The sequence below is a fragment of the Anomalospiza imberbis genome, chromosome 10 (assembly GCF_031753505.1).
Source record: "Anomalospiza imberbis isolate Cuckoo-Finch-1a 21T00152 chromosome 10, ASM3175350v1, whole genome shotgun sequence".
NCBI lineage: Eukaryota > Metazoa > Chordata > Aves > Passeriformes > Viduidae > Anomalospiza > Anomalospiza imberbis.
The window spans coordinates 9,453,274-9,473,957 of record NC_089690.1 but is presented as its reverse complement, the minus strand read 5'-3'; the positions used below and the strand labels follow the sequence as shown (position 1 = coordinate 9,473,957).

General features: G+C 42.5%; 1 protein-coding gene across 1 annotated transcript in view; it reads left to right on the top strand.

Moving 5' to 3' along the window:
* The first annotated feature begins 1,228 nt into the window (after positions 1-1,228).
* The window catches only part of DIS3L2 (DIS3 like 3'-5' exoribonuclease 2), a 179,789-nt gene continuing 160,333 nt past the window's right edge, over positions 1,229-20,684 (top strand). The window contains 3 exon segments of the mRNA XM_068200544.1: positions 1,229-1,962; positions 17,066-17,224; positions 17,519-17,661. Of these exon segments, the coding sequence (XP_068056645.1) occupies positions 1,266-1,962; positions 17,066-17,224; positions 17,519-17,661 (999 nt within the window). The 5' untranslated portion in view covers positions 1,229-1,265.

Below are 20,684 nucleotides of genomic sequence, written 5' to 3'. Positions count from 1 at the left end.
TCTGCAGCAACAGTGAAAGGGAGAAGAGAGCTGAGTAAGGGCAAAGAAAAATTCCAAGCATGGTGGGAGTAGGGAAGCGAATAGAAATTTCACTTTTGCTGATCTCTGTATTCTGTCCTGCCAACATCTCTGTGCTTAGAGAAGGGAAGGGATAGGTACAACAGGCAGTATCATTTATTTAAACTTAAGAGTCCAGTGCCCCACGGTTCTGCGATAGCAGAGATGACAGTGAGCCCTGAAATTCTTCATGTACCAGCTGGGGTGAAATTCAGCTGTTCAGCTTCAACCTTGTCCTGAAGTGAAAAAGAGGCATTTTTATGAAAACACGCAGAAGCCAGCAGTTGCACTGGGCTCCAATATCAAGAAATTCTCATATTCTTCTTTGATTTTACATGCAGCAAAAATCATTGCTATGTCCTGTCTATACCTGTAATTTACCTCAAAGTAGCTGAGCGTAATTTAGTAGATTGTTTTGCTCCAAAAGCTTAAAAGCTAAAGCACCTGAAAAAGGATTGAAAGATGCCTGATCTGCTTAAGTTTCATACTGGTGCAGCAAAGGTGAAGATGTGACACCATCTACAGAAACTGGTGCTGGATGGAGCTGCGGGCAGTGTGTCTCAGCCAGTAAGAATTAGGAGCTCTTGCAAGAAAATTATTGTTTTACTTCTGTTGCGCTGGGAGGGAGTTCATGGCTAAAAAGACAAGCTGAAATGGGTAGTCTTGGTGTTTGAAGAAACTGTCCTGTACAATGGAGAAGTATCAGTCACTGTGAGAGGGAGGTGACAGGCAGTGTTTGCTTTTGACAGCAACAGTGAAGAGCTTCAGTAAGGATGCAGTTATTTTTGAGGACTCCAGGCTGGACATGAAAAGCTTTTGCTTCTGATAACCACTAAACTGGTGCTTCTGGTTAGTCTGTCAGTTGCTTTAATTTTCCTGGCTTTTTCAAAGGCAAGGAAGAGCAGATTAAAGGAATCCTGTGTATTTGGGGTGGGACAAAGTCCCTGTTTTATGTGGTGTGTGGGCAGGTACAGGTTATGGGCTGTGGTCACTCTTAGATTATGGACAGGGATTTGGTGCAGGGTAGATGTTGAATACATTGTGAAACTTCACTTCCCCACACTGAAGTGATTTACAAACCCAGAATTGCTTTTCTACAAAAATTTTATACTTTCAATCAATTATTTGACACTTTGTTTCAGGCAAATAAACCTTTTTTCCTCTGTATCAGTTTGTAACTCTCAGAAGTTTGGGCCTTTCACTGCACTATGGATCAGCTGGGGCGTGTGAGAGGTGCAGCTTCTGCCCAAGGTGCCAAGGAGGGACTGAGCAAGGCAGCTGCTTCCCAGAAGAACGCCTACACCAGGCTCGTGCAAAAGCACCACAGCGGCCGCTTCCAGTCCTACCTGAACCACATTGCACAGAAGATGCAGCTGGAAGAAGGCTTCTCCAATGACCCCAGCTTGGATCTGGACCTGCCGCTGAGGAGAGGCCTGGTGAAGGATAATCCGGTCAGGAATGGGATAAACATGCACAGCTATTCACCAGTCAGAACATCTCACCTGGAACAGCCCCTGCCTGGGTTTGAGAATGATAAATCCCAAAGTGCTCTGAACAGATGTTCTCTTAAAAAAAATGCCATTACTAGTACAGAGGGAGACTTGGAGGTGGAGGAAGACTATTATGTGTATCAGCGTGGAGCTGCATCTGGCCTGTTAAATGTGAGTGACAGCCTTGGTGGAAGAGCATCAAACAGCCTGAGACACCGAAGGGCTCTGCAGAAATCTTCTGGTTCTGATGAGAGGGAGGAGGAGGACATGTGGAGGAAGAAACATAAGAAACGAGGCAGATATCCTGCCAACACTGATACAGCCGCTGGACACTTGTTGACTGAACAGTTTGGTGAGGATGTGATGGCAGTGAATGCCAGAAAAAACAGTCACTTGTCTCCAGGTCAAGCCCAAGGTGAGTTCACTCTGATGAATTGTTTGGTCCATTTGCTACAGTTACTGTGGAATTTAATGCAATGTGTTAGTCATGAATGAATTAACAGGAGCCAGTCCTGCTCTGTCCTAGTTAGTCAGCCCTTGGTTACCTGTGGGTGGCTTTGTCCTGGTTTACAAGTAAGCCATGTGGCATGTGCAAATCCTTCATGTGGAGCCAACTCGGTGCTGGCAGGACCTAATTCCCTGGCCTAAACTCTGTGACTGTGGCTGTGCTGCTTCCAGGATCAGCTCAGGTCTAGAAGAGCCCAATTTCTGTGGTGTAGAGTCCAAATTAATAAAACCACTGGATCTGAGCTGACTCAGGGCACAGTCATGCTTTTCTTTGTGTTGCTTCTTTGAGTCTGGAGGGCTGGTTTGCTTTTGGTCCAGGTAAATCCAATACTCAGGGGCTAAGATGTCTGTGTAATAGCCAATTCCTGATAGAGAGTGTTGACTCCAGGAAATTTTGCTGTTAGTAACAAAGAGACCACATTTTGCAGTACTAAAGTGAATGTGCCTCTTAAATGTGATGTTCAAGGCAAAAAGCCTACTTAGGGACATAAGTAAAATTTTTATTAAAAGAACCCCAGAACACAGCATGAACAAGGAACCAAAACCAGACACTTTAATTTTTCAGTGTAATGGGTTAAAACTTTCTTTGAATGTTATTTATGCTGAAATACTTCAGTAGCCTGATCTTATGCACTACTACTGAAGGAACTCATAAATATCACCATGTTAAGTTCTCTGTAACAAGTACAAAAGAGATGGATTTCTTGGCTGGGTAAGATCAGCCTAAGGCCTATCACAACTCTTGCATTGAAAATTAAATAACTGTTTAGCTAAATCAGTCTTAAAAACTGAGCCCTAAGACTCAAGAGGGGCAAGTAATATCCTTTTTTCTGGGTTATTTTTGAGATTGTGGCAATACATAATGTGCTAAAGTTGGTAAACTTCCATGAGTGCTTGCACGACTGATCACAGATAGAGATTTAATGCAGATTATGGTAAAGTTTGTTGATAAGCTTGATTTTTGGGAGGGCTTTTTTTTAATATGCTTCATTGTAACACTATTTGTTATGCTAGCCTGTCATAATAGACTTCACTTCCTTCAGCTTTTGAAGCATAGGAAGAGCAGATGACAGATAAAGAGTCTCAAAGGCATAGAGTTTATATCTAGGAAAATTACAGGTGCCTACATGGATAAAATAAAAATAGCCTGGCTTTCAAAAGCAAAGGCTCCCAGTGGCTTCCTGCTCTGTTTAGAAGTGGGGTTGCACAACCCCTTTAAAAACTGGTTGTTTGTTTAGTGTAAACACTTAAAACAGAAAATGTTGACCCTTGTGTTTGACTTCCCAGGTGGAAAACTCACACTGTAGGAAAGATTATTGGAAAGTTATTTGCTCAGCAGTGACACCTTTCCTCTCCTTCGCCCTGCATGCCTCCCTGGCCACCCTCCTGTGCAGCTGCAACTGGTTACCCTCCAGAAAGCTTGCAGGGATGTGAAAACAGTTTTTTGGGGAGGAAAGAAGTAAGAAAAAATAAATATGTAACTTGTTTCAGAGAAATGTCTTTTCTGCTGTTCAGTCTGAGTGTATTTTAGGACTCTTGTTCAAGTGAAATGAAGATTTTGCAGTAGGCAAGTGCTTAGGCATAAGAACTCACACATCACAGTATCAGATTAATATTTTCTCACTTCAAAGCTTGTATTTCTCTCTTGATGCTGATATAAGTCATATTACTTGCATAGGAAGGTGTCTGGTTTGATCAGTTTAAATCAAGGCTTGTGAAGCTGCGGTGACAAGAATTGCTTCTGCCATAAGAGCGAGGCATATCATCTTTTCAGGAGTGACATTTCCTCACAAATTAGCTCTCTTCAGACTGTTGTAGGCTTTCCAAAAGGCTCTTTGAGCTAATCTCAAAGGCAAGCATCTCTCTTTATACCATTTCATTTCATTGTCCTCTTCTTAACAGCTCTTTAGCTCAGGCTTAGCCATGGTTTGCAATGACCCTAAAACTGACAGAACTAATAGTGAAGGCAGATATAGTGATCAGTGAAAACCCTTTGAGTGCCCTGGGACAGGCTGTAGGCAGCAAGGGACTGGTCCCTGTTAATGTCCTTTCAGTGGCAGAGTGATTGCTCTGGCCTTAGAGGAAAGCAGAAGGGTTTATGGACCCCTAAGCAGGTGTCTCTGAGCCTTGGAGCTCAGTTCTGCTCGTGTTCCTGTCTGGAGTTCCATATAGAAACTGCTTTTTCTAACTATTGGAGGCTTTGCAGTTGAGAGAGCTGCGTGTGAAAAGAACTTCGTTGTCCCTTGTGTGAGACGTGACAGTCATGAGGCTGCAGGCTGGATCCCCTCCCTCTGTGGCATCCGCACTCTTGGATTTGGGAAAGCAAATCTGCAGATAGAGGAATCCCACAGTTGCTCCCTTCTGTGCAGTTTTAACCTCTGCAAGGAGAATCACTGTAAAACCTCCTGCTCTCAGGTTTCTTCCCAAACAAAACCCAGTAAATGAGAAAATAATCCTAAAATGTCACTTTAAATTGTGATGCTTAGAGTTCTTAATCTAATACAATTTTTCTCCTGGTATTTTTCCTTAAATCTCCAATGCTTTAAATTCTTTGGGTGCTAAAATTTGGTTTAAACTTCCTTAACAGAAAATTATCAAGTCCCTTGGGTTGTTTTCTGGCTTTGATCAAAGGCTCTTAGGATTTTTCCATTTCAATCCATAGTTAGTAAACAAAATTTTCTTTCAGATTGACTGAAATTGTTGTCATAAAAGGGCTTAAAACCTTTTTCTTGAGGACAGAAGTGCTGACTCTTTCTGTAGCATCTGTCTATCACATGCTAGGAGTTGAGATTTGCATGGCTGCTATGTGGAACTTCCATATTTGTGATGCTTTGCTTTGTCAATAGGTAGTTCAGAACAAGTGCTGTGTTTTATTTGGAACAGCAAGATTTCAGTTGCATTTTGAGGACATGCACTTGCTAGCCTGTTTTTTGAGGGAGAATTGCTCTTTGACAGCACATTCCCAGGTCTGCTGGAAAGCCTAGAAATCAGACATCTTCAGGAAAGGACTGTCCTCCAAATGTGGAATACCATCTCCCAGCCATGCTTGATTTCAGAGGATCTTGGGAGCTGGAGTACCTGGGAATGAGGTGTCTTTGTTGATGTTGAAGGTTGAGTGGAGCAGGATGCTGGTCAAGGCTGATTGCTCTGAAGTAGGTTCAGATTTTGCAGGGCTGGATACACTGACTCGGAGTGTATCTACAGACAGCTTCCTTGGGGAGAACACTGTCGGCTTCCCTAGGCATCCTCCTGAGGCTCCTCTCACTAAAAACTTCATAGGTTTATGATGTGATGAAGGTATCTTGCCCATCTGTTAGGGTCAACATGCCCCCTTAGTAGAAGCAGACAATTCCTGGGTAACAACATGCCACATCTGAAACAGTGGAACATTTCCACAGCCCTTTCTGATTTATCATCTGTCTGACACTTGGCATTTATTTGCCCAGCCTGTGGTACTTAACCAACTTGGGCAGCTTCCATGGAGGAGTGGTGCTGGCAAGAAGGCTGGTGTTTAGCATTAGAGCTTTAAAAACAATTGTTGCTGTTGGATGGTGGTGTTGTGCTTGTGGCTGCAATCCTGACATTTAAAAGGCTCAGGATAGGTAAAGGAAATATCCTGGATTGGCTTTCCTGTGTGTTTGATGGGCACAGCTGCTCAAGAAATATCAGCCTTAATAAGATGGCAAAATCTCAGGTATTTTGTCTTCTCATGGTACTGCAGTATAATTGTGTGTTTGCCTTTGTTTCTCTGGGGGGACTTTGGAGTAAGAACCACAGCTTCTGCTTTTCCTTTCTGTAATGCTTATTTGGGATAATGATACTTTTTAGTGGCCAAGTCTTCCAATTCTTGTGTGGTGGAATTCAGTTCTCAAGAATGCTGTTATCTCCCTATCTGGCACCAGTAAGCATGAGCCAGCAATCTACTAAAGGCTATGGAATCAGCTCAATAAATGGAGAATGTTGGTTGCTGTGGAAATCTTTAAAATGTAACTAATCTTGCCAGGTTCAATGTAATGTTCCTTAGATGACGTTAATCATAGTAATAAGATATGGGAGAGAAGGGAAAACTGGATTTACTGTATGGCCTCATCTGAGAAATGAAAAATATGAAAAATACATGAAAAATAGAATGCTCCTTTCTCTAATGGTTTAGCAGCGTCATCACAAACATAAATTTCTCTTGCGTTTGATAGAAAAAATGTTGCATTCCTGAATCTTGTGCAACTAATGTTTTTGGCAAACATCAGCTATAGTATGTGAGTTAATATCTGATGTATCCTCTCTTGGGGAGATGAGATCTTGCCCTTGCAGGGACTGTGTTTTTCATATGTGATCTAATAACTGTCTTCTGTGCCCTTTACCAGAGCCCTGAGCACACCATGCTGCAACAGGAGCCCTTGCATTTGGCAGCAAAGCTCTCACCTCTGTGAATGAAGGAGCTTCCTTCACCTACTAGTGCTTAGGTGAAAATGTTCTTCAGTGGAAATACTTGTTGCTGTTAACCTGCTTTTTTTTTGAACTATTTTTTTTCTTCTCACTAGCCCCCATTGCCTAGTGCAAGTAACTATGCCTGTCAGTGTGGTGTTGGTCCTAGGAAAATGATAGGCTCATAGGAAAACTGAATTGATTTTTAATTCATTTTAAATCTTTTTGTTTGTGTGACTTGTCATCAATTTATTTAACAAAGGTTCTGTTGAGCTCTTCAGTGTCAGTTTCTTATGAGATTAGGGTTTTGGTGCCAAAGATGTGAATATGGATGTTAGTGTGTGAACTTATTTAAATCACAGTGCATGTGCAATGGTTTAAAACCTGTTTAGTCAAACTAATTAAATGCAGCAATACATTTAGAATTGTTACCAACAGGTGTGTCTGGTTCTTACAGTGTCATGTCCTGACCCTGTGCTGTTTAATATGTCTGTCAGTCATCAGGAAGAAAATATATAAGTAGGATTGAAAAGGGTTTTTTTGATCACTTGCAGAGTATTGAATAATGGGGGTAGTTAGTGCAGCCATCTGGATCACTTGGTGGACTGGGAGCAGGCAAAACAAAATCCATTTATTGGATTGCCGGCATAGAGCCATGATAGCAGTGTGAGGAACCCAGAGTGGGAAGCAACAGCTTGGAAAAAAGTTTTTAGCTCTTGATGGATTAATCAGCTGAACGTCCTCCTCCTGTGAAATGTGGCCAAAAGGGTAATGTATGAGCATGGGAATTGGAAGATGGACTATGGACTCTGTGTGTCTTTGGCACGGCAGCAGCAGCTTCTGGAGTGTTGCATCCTGTGGTGATGCCCTCGGTTTGAGGCGGATGGTGATGAATTGATGAATACTCAGAGGACAGCCATAGGGAGGATGAAAACTCTGGGATCGTGAGTGAGTGATTGGAAGAACCCTGCTTTAGTTATCACAGAGATGCTTGGGGGAGGGGAGTTTTCACTAAATTGCCTACATGGGGAACAGATGTTCAATAATGGGCTACTCAGTTGAGCAGATTATGATATAATGCATTTGAGGCTAAACAAATCCAGGCTTGAAATACAGCACAATTTAGCAGTGAGGGTGAATGACCATTGGGACAGTTTTACCAAGGCTTGTGGTATGTAGGCTGTCACCAGCACGTTTAGAAGCCCTGATAACAATTTCCACTCCTGAAAAATGCTGTCATTCAAACAGGAATTAATTTGTAAAAGCCCTCTGTCCTCTGCTGTCCATGAGGTCAGTCAGCCCACGCACCCCAGTCAGGTCTAGCCTGTTCCTCAGGTAATGTCCAAGTGTCTCCTTCACCATGGATATCCAGGTAGGTTGGACAGGTTCTTTGCAGCTGAATTCAGTGGCTCTTGTGGTTCCTCTCTAGCTTGTGGCTGCTGTAGACTTTCTCTGCTGCCTTCCTCTCCAACTCTGCTCCTACTTCTCCTGTCCCAAAAGCTGCTGCCCATCTTTTGCCCTCTCACCCCAATCCCCTGCTCACCAGCACCATGAAGTGCTGTGAGCTGCATGTCCTGAACTCCCTCTTGTGGGGAAAGCCAAGCTACAGAGAATTGAGTCTTGTCTGGGGCTGGGTGGAAAACAAAATGTTGTGATGTATTGCATAAAATAATTTCTTCTGTGACAAAAATAAAAATTTCCAGGGTGCTGAAGGAAAATGTCAACACTAGCAGCTGCAGCCCGCATATGTATGTATGGGGCATATCCTGCCTTGGAGAATATTCCAGGCTCTCTGCAAATAAAAACCAGTGGCCAAAATGTGGTTTTGTTAATTTTGTATGGTTTAAGCATTTTCCCCCACACTGCTAGGGATTGTGATTTATGTACCTACTGCTCTGAGTGGATAGTATGGGGAATGGTTCATCAGCAGATGAACACATTCAGCAGCACCTTGGGTTACCTCAGGATATGTAGGAATCTGAAGGCAGTTCTTTGATTTCTTCAGCTGTTAATGTCTTCTTGTATGTTAGCACCTCCTGTCAGGTATTTTGCTTTTCAAAGCCTCTTAGGTTCTTCTGATCTTTGAGCAACTTGCTTCTCTCAAAGTACTGAAGCCCAGAAAAATCAAAGTCAGAACTTCCACAATATTATGTTTTTAAAGTGTTTTCCTTGAAGTCCTGAAGAAGCTTTTTCTCAGTGTAGTTGCTGGATAAAACAAAGAGCAAAAGGCATTGTGGAATATGTTTAGGGAAGATGGAAGGATGAGGGGGAGTGGAAGCAGCCCTGACCTACATCCCAAGGCAGGAGTGGAAGCCTGGAGGAGTGCAGTCATCAGGCGGAGTAGGTAGTGAGGAGGTCAGGAGCAGGGTGGAGCAGGTTCACAGAGAGTCCTGAAAACCAAAAGAGATGTACCCCCTCCCTGACAACACCACTGAGCTGCTGCACGCAGCTGGAGCACAGTAACTATTTTGATAAACTTTTAGTCTATTGCTACTAAATGAATTTCGTCACCAGCCCTTCGTTCAGAGCCTGGAATGGTATCCTTGGCTCCTGCACTCCTGTAGTACTCCTACAACACAAACCCTGCTGGGGAATTGAATAAAACTGCAATTACTGTTGCACTTACTGAAGTCAAAAGCCTGCAAGCATGAGGATGCTTGGAAGTGTTTTGGAAGTGGAAGCATGGTGTCGTGAGCACATGATCTTGGCGATCAGGAGCAGTTTCCACAGCATTGTTTTCAGCAGCAGAAAGAATCCATTGTGCATTTTTCTTCATTTCAGTTTTTCAAAGCCTGGGCCCCTTCTGAAAGCCAAAGTCAGCAAGAACATTTTCCCTAGTTCCATATTGAAATCTGGGGACATTCAGCACAAGAGTTTTTAACAAGTATGTGCAGCTTAAAGCAAAAGAGCAGTGGCAACATGTGCCTTCCACCATATGTCTTCTTCCCACCTCATTTTCATGAGTCTGGAAATGAGCATCTGTCTCTACTCCTGACTTTCCTTAATATCCATGGACATGCCACTTTTTTGCTATCTTCACTCCTAAGCTGGAGTGTTTCTTCCTCATTCTAAGAATGTTGGATGTCTGTATCTTTCGTAATCAGCTGCAGTGGCACAGTCACTTTCAAAGGCAGCTCATGGCCCTAAGAACTCCCTCACAAACCATGGCAGCCTGTGTTTTCCCACCTGGAGTCATTGGCTGAGGGATAGGCTGCCTGTCTGTGGCCAACTTGTTCCCCATGTGGTAAGGATTCCCTTTGTTCTTTTTTTGTTGGACATTCAACGCTTCTGTGCAGCTTTTCTGCCAAAGCTGTTTGGAGAATCACCTTCTCCAAAGAGGCAAGGTGAGAGAGCTCTCTGGGTTTGTTCCGGGGTGGCTGCACCCATGGCTCACAGAGTGCTGGTGCACAAACACAGCCATGCCTGCAGGGAACCTGCTGGCTGGCTCAGGCAGAGCTGTGTTATGTTGTAGAGAGCTGCTGGTAACCAGTTGGGCTTTTCCAGTCCTTTGAATTACTGCTGAACTCATTTTAGAGCTGTGTGGACAGGCTTTCACTTAACACGATGTCTTCTCATTTTATTTTGATTTGTCTTCACGGTGGAGAGTTACATTTAGATTTATGCAGTGGCTGGACCCTGGTGGCCTATCATAATGGGTCAATTAGTGAGGCTGGGGGGCCTGGGAGCTGCTTCTGACAGCTGGATTTCAAGACAGCATCCACTCAGTTCAGGACATTTGCATAGAATTTGCATTTTGGCTGAGCCCGTGCATGTAAATGTAGGTTTGCATTGTCTCTCTTCTTTGAATGACTGTTTAATTAACTTTAAACTTAATTATGCAATCTGCCATCTGCCTAAATCCCTACAGTGCTGTTATATTACCATTCTTTTCGAGTTCCACCAAGATACTCCCTTTCCCGGAAGTTTTCCCTCCTTTTCAATTATTAAGATAATTTCAAATTGTTCACTTCCTTGGCTACTTTTGAGGAGGACTCACAGCAACCTTGTAGGAACTCTTAGCTTTAATCATGATCAATCTGCAGCTGATCATGGTCTAGCTTGGACCAAGCAGAGGAATGTGCTGCAGAACCTCCAGTTTAAGATTCTTTGAATTTACATTTCATGAGAAAAGAAGGATCTTCTTTTAGTTGCTTGTGATAAGGAGAACACACTCTCAGATTTTCTCTTAGACTCCAGATTCAGCATCTGAAATATGGCCTACCATGTTTATCTCCTGCAGGTCTCTGTTGCAATGAAACCTCACTGAACTGATAAGATATCACCAAGTCTTGCCTTTCCACTCCTACATCCCTAATGAATTCTTTCCCATGACATCCTCATTTGTCTCTATTTCTTTGTCTTTAATCTTGAGCCATCTACTTTATTTAAGCTTTTGGCTTCAAGATACTGTAAAATGCATGGAGGTGGTTCTGTTCCAAGGCTGTCCAAGAACTCCGAACTCTTTTACTTCATGTTCAGAGAAATGGAAGCACGACTGTTCCTAAGCTAGGCTGAAGCAGAGCTGTGCTTTCTGTGAGTGTGATGGATGGGGTTTGGTCCTATATGTGTATTACTGGGGCTCTAGCACAGAGATTGATTCCAGGGAGTGTCTTTTTAATTGCTGGTACAGAACTTCTTCCCTGAGCAGCTATACCAACAGCTGTCTTTGTGTTTTTCCTTTTAAAATTAAATAGAAAACAAAAAAAAAAGATTTGGCTGTTACCATTAGTGGGGCATTTAATCTCTTAAATCCACAAAATATTTTGCAAAACATAAATAGCTTGTTACTTCTGGCCTGCCTGTGACCAGTGTTTTTGTTGACATAACTCACATTTGAGATCACTTCAATGGTGTTTGTTGGTTTTGCCTGTTGTTTTTGCTTGTGTGTGGTAATTTAATCCTGGATATTGTAGTAGTCATTTAAGTGCTTGGAGATTTTTGACTTTGTCATTTCTATAATATGGCATCTACTGGATGTCACTGGTGCATTAGAAATTCAAAACAATCTAACAAACACATTTTGGCTTTTAAAATTTGAGTGGGAATTATTCTAGAGGCTTATTTGAGCTGCAGAAAATATCAAATAGCTCTGAAATTGCCTGCTTAAGTATATGAAAGGGGCAGACACAGGGATCCTAGCAAAACCACCCTGATGTTAATGCAGTTTGTACTGGCAAAGCATCTTCTGCTGGCAGAGTTTATTTGCCTTTGGAGAATGAAAGGGGCAGTTGCCTGGTACAACAGTGCCAACAGTAGGTCTGTGCCTGTCCAGAGCTCCCAGCCAGGAGCTGTGTGCCCCCAGCTTATCAAAGCTGTGCAGAGACAGATTCACAAAAGTACCTGAGATGAGTTGTTCGGGGGCTATGTAGGTTTGTGGATTTTTTAATGTCCCAGATGTCTTTCCAACACAAGGCAGAGTTTGTGTTGGCTGAACTTTAGTATTGAGACTATTAATACACCCTGTTACACATCAGCATCCATAGTGCCTCATAAAGTTGCAGATAGAACTTCCTGGCAGCTCTTGGAGAGTATTCATTTGCTAAAAGACCAAATTTGATGGTTTCTAAAATTTGCTTTGTCAGCTCTGCCAGAAGTCAAGGGCCAACTTGAATTTACAGATCTGTGAGGTGATGCCTTGGGCTGCCTTGTGGTTGGACAGTAATTCATTAAATCTCTAGTAATGATGAGCAGGAACATGCTTTATTTAACTTTCTTGCTGTGCTTAACCTAGTCTGACTGAAATGGGAGTGTGGACTAACCACAGGCTGGTATCAGGGTAGTTCTTGTTGGTTTTGGTTGGTTAATTTCTGCTTTTGGGGCTAGGGCAGTGTTGGGTGATCCTTCTTTTGGTAGCTGCCATGTCTTCAAGATTATGGGTGTGTCCTTATCATGTCTCACTAAGTGCACGGCTGGGTGTCTTGAAGAATTACTTGGAAGTTTTGAAGGAAATTGGTTTAAGTAATTCAAATGAGTCAGCAATGAAATGGAACATTGTAGAAATATGGACAAATATTTAGGAACTGTGTTAAAAGTGTCTCATTAACTGATAACAAATTGTTCTATTGCATGTTACCAGTTCTGGAGGTATGCTTCTGTTTCTTCTCATGCTTCTGTTAACTGGAAAACAGGGTTTTCCAAAGATTCCATGCCATATCTAGACCATGATCTAATGCTGGGAAGCAATGGAAAATCCTCTTAGCAATAGCAGAGTTAGTGTAGGTGTGGTGTCCAAGCATGGACTGATACAAGTAAATAGCAGATGCAAGTGTTTTGTATTGGAAAATTTGCAACACTATTGTTCTGTCCAATGCTTTCAATATAAATTCCTTTTTTTTTTTAAATGTAAAAGGACCCATTACATGCTGAGATAGTGTCTGTGGGGGTCAGACACTGCAGAGGTGTTACCAGCACCATTGTGATGCTTTCACAGTCCTGCCCACCCCAGGGAGCTGCCTAACCATTGTAGGTATCTACATAAATAATATAGATGGTAAGAAAGCTGGAAGTTTGGAGGTGAAAATGTCTGGTGAGAGTGTAGATGCTGTTTGGTAGGAAAGGGAGAAACTATACCAAGATCTCCTTATTGTGAAATTCACTTGGATCTCTCAAGTACAACTGTTTCTTGCTGGATCATGGATGGCAGTTGTCATGGATGTGCTGACGAAGATTCAGCAATACTTTCCTTCTCTGCTGGTAGTAATCAAAGAGATTGTCAGGTGTGAGAGGGCAGTTAGAATGTTTTATTTTTAGGAAATAAAATTGAGGGTATTGATTCTTTCTTATGTAAAGCAATATGCAAATTTTAATATAAAATTAAAGACTTTCTGGCCTTGCTAACTTCATTTTTACTTGAGCATTTTAGTTGATTTAGTTGACGATCTAGTTGATCAACTGACTAATAGATGTAAATTTAATTAAATGCAGTACTTTTCAAAAGCTAAACTCTAGAGTGATTTTGTATAAATTATGTCCAAATAAGCTGATTTAAAACATCTAGCCTCCTCTCTTACTGTAAGCCAGATCAATTATTCTGGGAAGCTGCCTGCATGCTTTTTTTCCCCCATATAAGAAAAGATTAATAGGTGCTTAGGTTTAAAGACCAAAATGTGCCATTGTGTGATGTCATTGTTGTGATAGAGATGAAGTGAGGTGGTTTGCATTTCAGATGGAGCTCCAGTGCTGTCTTTCCAGCAGAGCTCAACCAGCCCCTGCATCCTTTCAGCTTCTTTTCCTGGTGTCCATGATGAGGATAAGAGTGAGTGACTGATTGTGAACTGTCCTGAAGGCCCACGAATGCACCCACTTTTCTTTCATGCCTCTCTTGCTGTGGAGGTGGGAGTTGTGTGTTTCTGCTTCCCACAGGTGCTTCCTTTTGGCTAGTTTGAAGGGTTTTCCTGCTCCATGGGTGGCACTGCGGTTCCCTCTGTTGCCCTTGTAGGGAGCCTCCATACCTAGTGCAGGTGTTGGGATTTTTTCAACCCAAATCTCCCTCCAGAGGACTTCAAGTATGGAACAGTCAACCACCTTTCCTCAAATTATTAGTCCTTTGTCATCTCCCATTGAAAACAGCAGAATATCTAGAAATCCCAGACAAGTGTTGGCTACACAGGGAGCATCTCTACATCATCTCTGCACCCAAATGTGTTGCATTGCTGCATGTTGTGAATATTTACATGTTTTGCACTAGAATTGCTGTGTTCAGGCCTGAGTGGTTCTGCACAGCAGATGTGTTTGCTTCAAGTCTCCTGTTAGGATCAGCCAGCCTCAGCTCTGCACTTTAGTCTTCCTTCCACTGAAATGATTTTAATTTTTTCTTGTATTCATTATAATAATAATTTATTTAACAATTTATTTAATATTTGGTTATTTTAATGCCTAGAATGTGTTACTACTTTGTGTGACATCCTGCCATGAGAGATTTTGTTCTGTCTTACAAATCACTCAATTGTGACACCAAGGAAAAAGTAAGACTGACACATGTGGTGCTGGAATAGGGTTTAATCACATTTGTGATAGATATTTCAGAAAGAATAGTCTCAATATATCCTATGCTGTAGAGTAGTCAAGTTACAGTTTGATTTGTGGAATGATGTCTGTTTATGCATCAGAATATTAATGCTGGGCAGTGGGGGCAGCGGGAAAGGCCATCTTGAGAGGTATTTTTAACTTCCAGTTCTAGGGGACAGGTGCATGGCAGAAACAAATACTGACTCTAGTTGAAACAGATGGTGACCTGTAGCTAGGTCTCTTTCTTTTAAAAGAAGAAATACAAGAGATTACAGTCATGCAGAATTTGATGTGTTCCAGTTGAATGCTAATTGTGACAGTTGCCTGTGGCTTTGTGACAGGGGTGGCTTTGTTTAGCCATAAATGTCCTGGCCAAGGGGGTCGAACACTATCCGAAGTGGCTGTGTGTAAACTGCCCTGTAGGCCAGCTATGTTGAAGCAGAGTTTGAATGAATTTTGGTTTTGAGTTCAAGCAAATGAAAAATCCCACCACAGAGCAAGCCCAAGGTTAAAGTGCTGAAAATGTGCAGATGCCTCTCTGCATGTCTACCTTTTATCACACAAAGATACTTCTCCACCCTTTGTGGTTGCTGTACATTATTTTTGGCTGTAGGGGCCCCAAATTTTTTGAACCATTGGACAAGCCAAGTGCTGGACAACTCTCCTCTGCAGTGCCTAATTCTGGCTCTTAGCTTGCTGCCCAATTAATGAGATTTTTTTTTTGCATTCCCCCTCTACATTTTAGTTTTATGCTCTCTTTTTTTTTTTTTTCAGCTCCTTCTAATTATATGTTAAGATTTAGCCTCCTTTTTATCCTGGGCTCTTAAATTCATAGTAGTATTTTCTGTGACTTGCTGTCATAGAAACAAGGGCTTTAGAGGTCCTTACGAGCTCATGTAATCCATTTCACTACCTCAAGGAAAAAACTACTCTTCTTAGACCAGCTCTGGCAGACGTCTGTCTCACCTATTTTTAAGAACCTCCAACGAAGCAGATTGCATGACCTCTCTGCATGAGCAGCCTAAAATCCCGCCTGTTGCAGCTGAAGTCAGATTCCTTCACCAAAATGTCTCTGAAAACATATCCAGGAGCAAATTGTGTTGCCAATTCTCTAGTCTGTACTTTTACTTTTGGTGTCTGTTTTTAAACTTAACTTGACCCTTAGGACATTTGTAAATCAGTTCATTAGGCAGTTGCGAATCAGTTAATTTTAGTTCCATGTCATTATGTGAGCCATACAGGTTGCGTTGCCTCAGTCACCTCATCTGAAACCTAAATTTGCCTCTCTGCTAAATTTGCCATGTTACAGCTGCAACCTCCTCAAACAGTCTCCGCCCTGGAAGTACCCTCAGAGTGTGAAAAGCTTGATTGTGTAGAAAAAGGCCCAACTATGCTGTGTTATTGTGACTGAAAACAGAAGCCTCCTCTTTGTTTCAGCTTCCCCTTTGGAGACACTGCTGCGGTGTTTAATCTCTTCCTGGACTTGTCTGAGCTGGCACCTTCAGCTGTCCCTCTGCCTATCTTGGTGTCTTCCCTCCTGAATTAGGAGGATCCTGCCTGTTGTTATATATATAAAAATTACTTTTTCTCTGTGATTGGGCAAAGCAGCAGTTTTCTCTTGTTGCACCATATTTTTTAAAGATCTCTGCTTAAGTACAGCCTTTAAAACATTTTTTTCTCGCTGCTGTGAAGCAATCTTCTATTTCATTTGAGAAGGATACCATAGGTAAAAAATTTGCCTTGTAACTTGGATAGCACCGTAGCAAATAAGTTGGCGTTGCACGTTTTCTGACTTGCAGGTACAAGCTTGGACCCAGGGAGCGTAGCCAGGAGGGGCTGGAAGGCAAAGCTGTGATGACATGTTCAGTATCCAGGTGGAGGGCCAAGAGGGCAGCTGCGCGGCGCTGGGTTGCATTCCAATGTGCTGATCCGTGGAACAGCGTTGGCATACGCTTTGGAAGCTGCTGCTTGCTCTCCTGGCTGTAGGGAAGGGGCTGAGGTGATGGCAGGGAAGTAAGGGGTGAGTCTCTGCAGAATATTTTCATATGATTGTGGCCTATTCTGAGCAGGCTGGACATTTGGAGCTTTGGCACTTCTTTCTGGTGTCCTTGTGTACCGCGCTGCCTCTAGTAGCTCCAAAGTTAATAACTCCAGTGGGGTTGTTAATTTTTTTCTGCCTCCTTGATTTCTGACCTGCTGAATTAAGTTGTAGGGAGGTTATATTTTCTCACAACTTGGGGGCTTAATGGGGTGGAGACTTTGGAAACAGTTTAACAATTTCACATTTTATATGCTCTAATGAATTTCCCAGGATTTTGGAAGGGTTGTATCCAACTTTAGCATCGTAATTTCCAGTGTTTTATTTATGCTAAAATAAGTTAGTGGTGTATTATGAGACCCAAAGAGCCAACAGATTACAAATGAACTAATGAAGGCATTGTTTCTCTTGGATAAAGGCTGTGACTCAAGGTTGTAACTTGTACTGGAGAACTAGAGACCGTGAGCTTCACCAGAACCACAAGCTGGCACTGGGGCTCCTCTTCCCTTCCTTGTTATTTCAAACCTGTATTTGATTTCAGGTGCAGAAAAAAGAGGGTTTGCAAGGACCAGAAACAACTCTGAATCTGCAAGAACTCCCCAGAACTTCGATAGGAAGAGACAACTCTCTGAATCGCAGACAGAAACAATGAACAATTCAGACAGCAGAATAAATCCCAGACAACTGGGAACTCCCAGAGGTATTAAAGCAGTGTGTGTACACGCTTCAGGAATAAGCTGCCTTGAAGCCCTGTGCTTTAAAAGATGGGCTGGGATGAATGCTATTGACTTTAAAATGAGCTGTAAAAGCTTGTTGATTATTTGTAAAATATGATTATTCCAGGCTTTTCGGTGTTCTGAAGTCGGGTGCCAGTATTTCTAGGCAAACTGTTCTCAGAAGTTCAACTTTGAATATAAAACTTCTGTACAGATTCTGTTAAGATACACAGACATGTTTGGTGGGCAAGGTAACACTTACAAATTTTTGTTTGCAGGAGGATCCTATGCTACTGTCCAAACATCAGGTGACAGAAAGAATCTAAATAAACCCACTCGAGGGAGGAAGAAGAGTATATTTGAAGCCTACGTGTCAAAGGAAGATGTTTCAGCAGGACTGAAAAGGGGAGAGCTAATTCAGGTGCCTGAAATGTACAGTGTCCATGCTCTTGTGATAAATGTGGAATTCACAGGCAGTTGTTGGAAATCAGCAGCAGTTGATGACAGGGAATTCATGTAGCACTTGTAGATGCCAGAGGAAGATATTTTCCCTTTCTCATGATGTTCTACAAGTGGGATGGAATCTTCTACGTTCCTCTGAAGTACTTTTTTGTTTGATTGCATGTTCTGTAAAATTCCTGATCCATACTAGTGATAAATTGCAGATTTTTGGTTGAATAGTATGCTGGCCATGATGGTCATTACTGGGGAGACACTTCCTTTTACAAATGATGCTCAAAACAACAGCAGTTGCCTGCAGCCTCTGTCTGTGTCAGTGTAAACAAAAACAAATGCCCTTAGCAAGATATCTCTTGCTGAAATTTCTCACAACAATGTTTGTGCTTCTTTTTGGAGCAGCAAAACTGCCGCCATCAGTAGGCAGCAATTATTTTCTGAAGAATGTGTGGGTGGACATGCTGTCCTGTCTGCTGGATAGAGGAGATTTACATGAAGGCTGGCAGGGCAGAGATGGAGAAATGAGTGTCCTTGCGCCATGTTCATAGTAGTCCTCAACATGGTGTAATGTTCTTGAGGACACACCTGGCATCCCAGTGAGATCAGACTGGCTGGAGAAAAAAGGCAGGTGGAAGTCAATGAAGGCATGACATCCACACTGAGGCTTTGTTTACCCAAACACACACGGGTCCATTGCCATTTAATTAGTGTTGTAGTACTGGTGAGGTTGTGATACTTTCGTCAATACACTGGAGTCTCAAATGACATCACCTCAATTTTTGTCTGATTTCTGGTTATAATTTTATAATAATTCTTGTATATCATTATAATGGCATAATCTCTGGAGGTGTGATGAGGATTTTACATAAGAGTGCCTGATTCCATTCTGAAGACCAATCTCATGCACTCTTAACTTTGAGAGAAATCATATTCATGCTGATAATCAGCATGGTCCACTGGGCTACTTGGACCTTAGGCCAGTGCATTTTTAAAGACCATCACAAACATCTGCAATGGGAAGCAAATGGTGAAGGAGGAAATGGGAGCCTTTAGCTGTGACTTCCCTCATGGCATGTGGCATCAACTAAAGCTTCTGCCTTACCTTCAGGAGTGGTTTTGGCACCATTTTTGGTAACACAGCCTGATAGTGTTAAGTGCAGTGTGTGTAGACTGCTTATGAGGTCAAGTGCAGCTGCAGATGAGACACATCAGGCGATGACTACTACCTGAGAATCCCATTGAAATACTGAGTCCCCAGGGACTTGTGATTGCATGATCCCTGGCAAAAGAATCCCTAATTCTTGTAAATGTGTAGTATCTACTCCAGGTCATGTGCTGCATAACTGGAGGAGTCATATGTGCTCTCTTAGGCTCTGTTTTCCTTTCATCCAGTTCCACATCTCAGGGAAACAATTGAAACTGCAGAAGCTGGATTTAATAATTCAGAGCTGAGTGTTAGATCATGGGCATCCCAGCTCAGTATTTCTCATCTTCAGTTCATTCATCCTTATGATTTCATCAAGACCATTCATCACTGCAGCCTCTACCAGGATAGGCGAGATCCTGAGGGCAACTTTAATGAATGGATGAATATTCAGTAATGGCAAGAGACAGAATGAACACATCCCTGTTGTGTTAATCCCCAAAAGCAGGGCATTGTTCTGGCATGGTAACCTGCAAAAAGGCTCCACATGAGCATATGGAAGGGGAGGACAAACCTATTGGTCTGAATCTGATGGTCCTGAGGCAACTGGAGTGCTCCCAGGCAGCAGCATGACTCTCTGAACATGGGCTGTCTCCTGGAGCATCCTGGAAACTCTGGATCTGCTTATATTTGGATGAGAATTTGAGAGCTCTGTTAGGGAGAAAAGAGCCTACCATAACACGGAGATTCTTAGACCTTGGCAATACAGCTGTGCAACAAAGTGTTCCTGAAAGCCCAACCCACAGAAACTCCTGGCAGACCTGGAGGTTGCTCAGATGACACACAGGTGCCATGATTAGGCAGCCCTAGATCAGGAAGAGTGAAAGGTTTTCTTTATGGGTGCTGACGTCTGTCAGTAACATTGACCTTATTGGCTTCTGGTGCTGTATCTGACATAAGTCATGCTTTGATAAGTAGCAGGAGAAGTGTGACTTGCAGATTCCTGGATTCACGTAGTCACACGATGTGTCCGGAAACGTCCTTCTGCAAGAAAAGGGATCTGAGCTCAGGCACTTACGAATGCACAGAATTCCCACTTCCCTGCCCTTAAAACTGCAGGGAGCAAGCCCCAGGCGTATCAGGTTGGTTGGAATCACACCAGATAGCCTGAAGACAAACAAGATCGAATAACTCCTGCGTCCTTCCTGAGGATGGTTACACACAACAGATGAAATCAGGCTGTGTATTAAAGAACATTGACCCAAAGGACTCTAATCATCCTCTGAAGCATCAGCCAGAAACTCATGTCTGCTCCACGCCTCCAGTGTCTCCCAGACACTCCCTGCAGGGCTGCTGGGGTCAGGTGGAGTGAACAGAGATGCAGAGACTGCTTTGCTGTTAAAAGGGTGTTTTTCCTTGGAAAGCTGTTCCTTTGGGGATGTGAAAGCTGGGGTTTCCCTGATTTTCATGGATTGTTTTTTTTGAAAGAAGCCTTGGTAGCAATCAGATACTTGTGAACCTGACCTCATTTTGGTGTTTCGTACAAATGGATCTAGGCATATGTGTTACAATAGTTGTTATAAACTACTTGGTTTGGGATGCTTGAAGTTTAGTCTGAGTACTGCCTGCCCTGCGTTTAGCAAAGCCGCTTGAGAAATCGTGACCCTTTTGTGTCTCACTGAGAAAGTTCAGTAAGGTTAGAAACTTTATTGGCAAGAGCCTGTGAAGCTGCCTTGAATCATCAGAAAATGTTTTAGAAACCTTCCTGCAGACCTTGTTCTTCCCTTTCATAACAAAAGCCCTAATGACAGAAAAACACTGATAAATATAGCAGCTATTATTTG